The 8,573-nt window shown below is 34.2% G+C and overlaps 2 protein-coding genes across 2 annotated transcripts; both read left to right on the top strand.

Annotated features, from left to right (window-relative positions):
• Window positions 1-3,818: 3,818 nt before the first annotated feature.
• PCYB_084680 (splicing regulatory protein) lies at window positions 3,819-5,792 on the top strand (the record flags this gene model as incomplete). The annotated part of the gene is made up of 2 exons (XM_004222206.1): window positions 3,819-5,510; window positions 5,715-5,792. The coding sequence occupies 2 exons, from the start codon at window positions 3,819-3,821 to the stop codon at window positions 5,790-5,792; spliced, it is 1,770 nt and encodes a 589-aa protein (XP_004222254.1).
• A 1,131-nt stretch (window positions 5,793-6,923) lies between these two features.
• On the top strand, window positions 6,924-7,441 carry PCYB_084690 (hypothetical protein; the record flags this gene model as incomplete). Its single annotated transcript, XM_004222207.1, has 1 exon — window positions 6,924-7,441. A coding segment is annotated over one exon (518 nt), but the record flags the coding sequence as incomplete, so codon positions are not given.
• Between the last annotated feature and the right edge of the window lie 1,132 nt (window positions 7,442-8,573).

Raw genomic sequence — 8,573 nt, forward strand, 5'->3', positions numbered from 1 at the left:
AATGCTTTAACAAATGTAAAAAATGGGGCTAATAAAAATGCATAAGCAGTCTTACGCAGTTATTCTTCATTCGTCGACAATAAAATGTAAAATGAAACGATATTGTGGGGGGAAAAAATGGAGAAAATGAAAAATTGTACGTAATGGGTCAGCGCACGGGAATTAAAGCGTTTTATTGACACTTCGTATATGCATATAAACGTATATATGTATGTATATATACTTACGTACAGTATATACCTCTGGGATTGTACAAATAGATATTTCATAAAAATGAAAAAATAAATGATGAAATAAAAGCAAGCAGACTCAGGCAAGCAGATTGAATACATGTAAATTGTTAAGAAAAAAAACCCTTTTTTTTATATTTTGAAAATGCGAATGGAAGATCACATGGTTTGCATAAAACTGGTACGCTCATTTTTGTGTTCTGAATGTAAACAATTAAATGACAAAACCATTAATCGTTTGTCTTCTGCTCAATTCCTGTTGATCAATTTAAATGCAGGATGTAACCACATTTATTCATGATTTTTTTTAATTCTCAAATTTGACAAATGACATGAGTTTTTTTTTTTTTTCGCAACCCATGGTAAGATTTTATCTACTTTTATTTATTATTTTTATTCACAGAAATATCATCCCCCTTTGTACGCAAATATAAGTAGAATATGTTATTACTATGTTTTATATATACTTGGGGGAATTGCCTTTATTACAATTTCGCATGGGTTTGCGTACTCCGTGAAAATTTGTTGCGTTAATTTTCATTTGGCGAAAAAAATTAAAAAGGCATTTTGGTAAATTTCTATGCATTACGTTAACTACAATGTTACTGCGCTGGTAAAAATGTGATTTAATGTATGTGGCTGCTTAAATGTTTTTCATTTTTTCCAACTTTATTTTTATATTTTTGCTGAAAAAAAGAAAGTAAAAAAAATAAGGGCTCTTAACCCCAGAGCAGATTTATATTGTACAAAAAGGCGCAAATTATATCTCAAATAAGGCCTTTACTTTTTCCGAAATTGCCAAAACATTTTAAAATAAGCTATCAAATGGATGTATAAAACAAACTGATAAGCTCTTATCTTCTGTACTTGGAATGATAAACATAAATTATGTGTTTTGTTTTGGCTTGGCAAGTCGCATTCGCATATATGGAATAAAACAGTAAGGAAAAAAAAAAAAGGTATAATATTGTGAAAAAAAAAATAAAAATGGGTTAAATGAAAACTGCGAATGAACGAAAAGGATGAAAAAATGGAAAGCATATGATATATATATATATATACACTACATGTATATAAATTGTATTATACGACTTACGTAAAAGAAAAGCGTACAATGAAGTAAATTAAAAATGATTTTTTTTAATTGTCACAAAAAAAATTTCAGCAGGGACAAAAAAGTTTTATAAATTAACGTACTTATATGTACATGTATATGTAGCAGCAAAAAATGCTCATAAAAATTGTTGCGTTCGAGCAATAATTTCGCACATACAATTTTGTGCTTCCCACGTCGTACGTATATTTCTCAAATGTTTGCCGCCTATCCATTTAAGCTCTGTTTTCCTTTGTTTTTTTAATTATCAACCGCAGGGCGTGTGCTGTGTGGCACAGGCAGAATTGCATTATTCGCGGAACTGAAAAGTTTCGCCCCTTTTACTGTTCACGAGTAAGCGTCAGCACTTGTACGTGTGCCGTATGCCGTTTGCTCACATGCATAAATTTTCCCGTTAAAACTGTTTTTAAAAAAATGTGGCATACGGATGCTCATATTGTAACAATTAGCTTATATTTTTATCCTTACTGGCGAAGGAATGGGTCTCAAAAATATCAAGAGAGGTTGGCTTACGAAAAAGCAGCAGCAAAAGTGCGGGCATTTATTTCACAAAATGGTCGAAATCGCTTTTAACTCCCGACGTGTGTATCTCAATCGATTTTTGCCGCAGCGTGTACGTGCCATGCACCTTCTCCTGGTGCGGAACTACTTGTGAAAGAATTGTTAAGTTACTTTTACGGGTAAGATAAGCACAAAATGACGTGTGCGCGTTTATGCATATGAATAGAAATGAAAATGTTAGTTCAATTAGGAATGTGCGTGTGCAAACACGAATTCATAAACGTAGGTGTACCTGCTTTGTGCCATCTTTCGGCTCACCTAACGCAACTACATGAGTGAGGTTTAGATGCTCTCTCGTGCTTTTTAAATTATGCACATCGAACGAAATTGCCCAAACCAGAACCCTAAAGAATTATTTGACAAACGTACAAAAGGGGGAAAAAGATAAAATTTTGTGAAATCCTATGTATTCATTTTAAGGTGCTTTGTAGCTCCCCACAAACATACACAAATATGTATATATATATATAACGTAAGCGAAGCGCACGTTGCGCAGAAGTGTGTGCTGAATTGTGACTAACGAACTGTTAGAGGTTTAGTTGAGAATTTCCACGGATGAGCTTGCCTTTTACTGCTTAAAAGGCTACCTACACTTGTTCCATTTTATTATAAACACAGATTAAACATTTTCAATGTTTCTTTTTTTTTCCTTTTTTTTCGATTACCACGAAAAGGCATTTTTAGCTATTTAGAAAAATGGAACAAATTTCCGATTTTAAGTTACAATGTAACACCTTTTCACGTGTTCGTTCCGCGCATTTGGCCGTGGCGCAAATGCTGCCTCGTTTATTTTATCTATTTAGAGGTAATTGTCCACAATTTTTGCAAATGTACACAAAGTGTTCGACTAGTTTTTTTATTATGTACTATATAAAAAAACTTTCACCTTTGGGTCAGCTCTTTCCATTTGCCCCTTCAGTAGAGTAATTTTCAAAATTATGTTAAAAATTTTACTTTGTGAGTTTAGCAACCGTTTCGCAAAAAAGTGGTACATTTTTCTGTAGTTCCTTTTTCAGTAAAAAATATCACGCGGTGTTCATTTGTATAATCACATATTTTACACAATCACGTAAAATTTCGTGGGGATTTCACTTACAAAGCAACATAATTATGCTATTGTATCAAAAGAGACGATTTTTTTCTTTTGCATTTTTTGTATCACGTGTTTTGCTCACCATCTTTGGATATTTTTACAATTTTTAAAAAAGTAATCTCAGGTTAATTTCGAAAGATGGGAAAATAATTGCAAATTAATCTTAAAGGTTTCCCTTTCTCGGAAAGGAAAAATATTTTGTTCATATGAATTGAACGCACTTTTTTTATTTTTTACGTTTCGCATTTGGCCTTTTTTTAATTTTCATTTTTACATACACCGTACGCATGGTGCTTTGCATTTTGCTGCCTTCGTTGTTTCACTGGAAGATGAAAAGGCAGCATTGAGAGCGAAAAGGAAGTGCCGCACGTACCATGTCAAGGTTCCCTTTTTTATTATCATTTGATGTACTTTAAAATGCCACATATTTTGTAAAAAAAAAAAAAAAAATTGAAGGTGCTGAGTTTTGTTAACGTATGTGATTGTTTTACATTTACATGGGTTTGCTTCATTACATGTCGTACCATGTACGTGAAGTTATTCTCTGTTAAAACTGCGTTGCACGTTTGGTATAGGCTCCACTCAGTCGACGTCATGCTGAATGTGAAGTTTTACGGTTGACATGACTCCCCACATTGTAATATTGAATGGCATTGAGAAGTAAATCACCCGCTTCGTTTTTTCGGATAGAAAGAGGAAGCAAAATACTACTCGATCTTGTTACTATTTCGATTGATGACAGCGTCATTAATTTGTGATGCGGGCGAACGAAGTCGTCTTTCACCCTGAAAAATAATAAAATTTATTTTAAAGGATAGAAATGAAAAATGCTTCTCTAGACGCTGAACAGGGAACAGGTGACAATGGCAATGACAACGAAATTGACAATGTTAACGAAAAGGAAAGGGAAGCAAACATTCTAAAAAAAAGCTTATGCTTGTCAAAAAACATGTTCGTGGGAAATGACATACTAACGCCGTTTAATTATAGCCTTCTTGCATATGACACGAACATAAATGAAAGAATTGCTAAGATCGAGCAGGATGAGGATAAGAGAATAAAGGATTTAAAAGAAATATCCACCTTGGCAATTGCAGATGGGAACACCACAAAGAGTCACGAAGAAATGTACAAGGAAAATGAACTGAATTCAAGAAAACAAAACTTAAGAGAAAATGTTATAAAAAAATTAACGTCCATAAAAGTGAATATAAACATGAAAGAATTGGATGAATATTCTTCTGTTAAAAAATTGTACTTAAAAAAAATCGAAAAGGATGACTTACAAAGGGGAAAGGAAAGAAAGAAAAAGAAAAAAAAATCTTCCATCATAAGTAGCATTATAAATGATGACACAGTTACGCTTGACGATATAGGACATGATTTAAACTACATGAACGAAAGCCTGATAACTAATCAGATGGGCGAATTGGGGAAAAATAATAATGAAAAGAATAGCATTTTACCCGTTGTAAATCACCCAAGAAATGAAGTACACAGTGGACCGATTATAAAAAAGTCGGACGACAGTGTACTAAGTAGTGATGCGCTAAAAAACATAAAAACGTTGGATATTTATAAAAAAATAAAAAAACCAAAGTGGCACTTTCCATACAAATTATACAGAGTAATCCTAGGTCATTCAGGGTGGGTAAATTGTGTCGACGTGGACATAAGCAACGAATGGTTTGCTACTGGTGCAAATGACAGATTAATTAAAATCTGGGATTTAGCGACGTGTAAATTAAAATTAACCTTAACTGGTCATATAAATAGTATACGTGATATAAAAATTTCGAAGAAAAATCCTTACCTATTTAGTTGTGGTGAAGATAACAGAGTAAAATGTTGGGATTTAGAATACAATAAAGTGATAAGAGATTATCATGGGCATCTGTCAGGTGTATACTGCTTATCGTTACATCCATCGTTAGATATACTCATGAGTGGGGGACGTGATGCCGTAGTGAGAGTTTGGGACATTAGAACAAAGAGCTCCATTTTTGTGTTATCAGGTCACACAGGGACTATTATGTCTCTGTGTTCGCAATCTGTTGAGCCACAGGTTGTGTCGGGATCTCAAGATAAAATGATAAGGTTGTGGGATTTAAATAATGGGAAGTGCAGAATAGCATTAACACATCATAAAAAAAGTATTCGGTCACTATCTATTCATCCTTTTGAATATAGTTTTTGTAGTTGTGGCACGGATAATGTTAAAGTGTGGTGTGGAGCGGACGCTGAATTTGATAGGAACATTACAGGCTTTAATTCGATAATTAATTGCAGTTTAATTAAGCAGGATTCCTATTTTAGTGACTCGTCTATTTTAATCCTGGGAAGTAACAATGGCCAGCTGCACTTTTACGATTGGTCCAGCGGTTATAAATATGACACGTTATCAAACAAAGTGGTCCCCGGTACGGTCGAGTGTGAAAATTCCACGTTAGCCATGGCCTTCGACAAAAGTGAAAGTCGGTTGATAACAACCCACGGGGATAAGTCCATTAAGGTAGCGCAAAAATTGGGGAAGTAACCCTAGCACATACGCTAAAGGGTTGTGTGTATGTGCATGTATTTATGTGCGGTACATGGTTTGTTTGCCATATATCTGCGTACTGTGTGCCAATTCAATGTGAAAAAAAAAAAAAACTCATTTTTACACGTTTGCAAAACGTGCCTATTAACGTTTCTTTTTTTTTTTGTGCCCTCGCAGATTTGGAGAGAAAATGAAGACGCGACGCCGGAAAATTTCCCCATCAAGTGGAACCCCTACGAGAGCTTCAAATTTTGACGGGGCCCCACTGCGCCATTTCACCGCGAATGAGTTCGGCGCGTTGTTTTGTGCATGTGTATATGTGATCATGCATGTATGTATATACACATACGCGACTGCTAACGCGAATGTTTTCTTTTTTCTTTTTTTTTTTGTTATGTCAAACAAATTTGCACCATTAGAAAAAAGAAAAGCAAGTCTCATTCACGTAATTATGACGACAGTGGTGTTCGTGCGGTTTGCAGAAATTCGCGCAGTTCTACTTATTCGTACTTACAAGTCACATTAATGCGTTGCGACGTGGCAACGCCATTTTTTTTAAAATGTGCCCTCTAAAATTGGCGCAGCTTGTGTCGCAAAAAAAGTACAGTTTTAAATAAAAATGTTGCCATGCACGAATGGCAAAAGGGGTATTTGTTGCGTTGTTATGTGACATATTTTTTGAAGCATGAAACGTGTTTTATCTGACCGCAACATGGAATTCCTCCCTTTGACGTGCAGAATTTATTTTTTTTAAACTTCGCAGAAATTGCGTTAGCAACATTTTTTTTTTTTTGTATAAAGTATTCCCATCCATATATAAAATAAAAATGTTGTGCGTAGGATGACGCTTAGTTCTTTTGTAATCACTGCAAAAGTTGGGAGGAAATGGGTTCACATAGGAATGCAAAAACGAGCGTGTGAATATTTCCTTGCTTTGGTGTACTTTCCCATTTTTAAATTCCTCTTTACATTAAGCCCGTTCAACTGCTTTAAGTGAAGAACGAATTTGCCACATTGTAGGAAGGGAACGAGCAAAATAAGAAGGAAGCGTCGTAAAATAATTGGGGGATAGAGTGGACGAACAAAATAATTTGAGAATAAAATGCAGGAGGGAAGGAAATAAAAAAATGCCATTTTACGAAAAACAATTTTGTGAAGAAGCGTACCATTAGCCGCTTAACTTTAAGTGCCAATTTTGAAAGAAAAAGTTGAAAAAAGAAATAATTTTTCCTGACGCGTTTTTTTTTAAATTCTTCACATTTTTGATAAATATGACAGCGTAACAAATTAAAACGGCATCATTTCTTGTTAACGAGAAAAAAAAAGAAAAAAGAAAGGGACCCGCTTCAGGCGTCGCACTCAGAGAGAAAAACGCTTTAAAAAAAAATGATAAAAATTGCGAAGAGGCAAATATACTACTCGTGTGAAAAAAAAAAATATTACACAAACAGATTATATAAAAAGGTGTGCAGCAACTGCACAAGTTTAAACATAAATAATGTAAGCAGGTGTGTGTACTGTGATAGCTTACTAAGCGACAATGATATCAGATTAATAAAGAACACCATTTTTACAGATATCATAAATGTTCGAAAGGAGTGGAAGCTTTTTGACAGAAAAGCTGTAAGAAGTAACAACTTTTCTGCACCGTTATTGAATAATGTCGAAATTGACGATAAATATGTTCGACTTAAAAAGGGGCTGATAAATAATTGTGATAAATTGTACGTCTACTACAACTGTTATGATTATATCATATTAAATAATCCTCATAGCAATTCCTGTCTTAATCTTATGGTTTTATTTAAAGGCATTATGTATGATGTTAAGAATTTAAAGAGGAAGAACATAAACTGCTTGTTGCATTTGTACAACTATATATATTTTGTCACTGATATATTTCTGTACTTTCTTCTAATTAGCAAAGGGAAATTGGTTCACTACAGATACATGTATAATGTGTCCACTAAGGTCGACTCGGATTACAATGACGAGCTTGTAGATATTTTGTTCGAACTGAACACAATCATTAAGGAGAAAAAAAAAAAAATGGTTTTGCAGAATGGGAATAATGAGAAGGAGAGTCATCTAGAAAATGTAAACGAAAATAACATTATTGAAAAGCTGAATGAAAATTATGAAAATATATATAAAGAAGTGTTAAAAAATGTTAAAGACAAATCGGCGTTGTGTAAATTTTTTAAAAAACTAGAAGATGTGAATGTTAAAAATAAAATAAAAAGTTTGAAAAGATATTTGTATGTCGGTTGTTCGTACCCTTCGCCAATAAATCATTTTTCCCTTCAAATATTATTCCCGCCATTTTCAAATTATAACTTTTTTGCGTTTCCTTTTTATTTCCCCATACAAAAAATACTGCACGATTTGTATGTATATGGGCATGTCAAGAATTATAGCCACTCGGAGATAATTAGGAACATATACAGCGACAAGTTTGTTAAAGAATTGAAGGAGAGCGATTTAGCTTCGAGGAAAATTCTGCAGTTTTGAGTGCCTTTGCATTGAACAGCCCTTGAAGAAAGAAGCGCACTGTGTGTATGAGTGTGTACGTAGGTACGTACGCCATGTTGTGAGATAAAAAAGGGTGGTCATTTTTTCTCCACATAATTGTATACGCCAAAAGGGGGAAGCCATTTAGCTCACATTAGCGAACAGTTGGTCGAGCTAAACTATAGGATGAGGCTCGTTTGTAGGTATATCTTAAAAGCGGTATTTGAAACGACTCAGATTAGCGCTCCTGGGAAAAATACCAACGCTTAATGCAAAGCGGCAAGACGATAGGCATGTATTCTTCACCATAGGAAGAATTGTGCCATTTGTATTTGCCCGTATAGTGCCGTTCCAAATCGTCCATTTTGTGTGCCAGCCCAGTTGGAAGTAATTTGTTCTTATGATAGGTCCTTTGGGGGGCATTTATAATTTGCTTATGCATGTAGAAGGGGATAAAATTTTTTTCTGTGTTGTTTTTTTTTTTTTTTTTTAAAAGAGGAAAAAAAGTGGATGATCCTTATTCTT

This window comes from Plasmodium cynomolgi, chromosome 8 (assembly GCF_000321355.1).
Source record: "Plasmodium cynomolgi strain B DNA, chromosome 8, whole genome shotgun sequence".
Lineage (NCBI taxonomy): Eukaryota > Apicomplexa > Aconoidasida > Haemosporida > Plasmodiidae > Plasmodium > Plasmodium cynomolgi.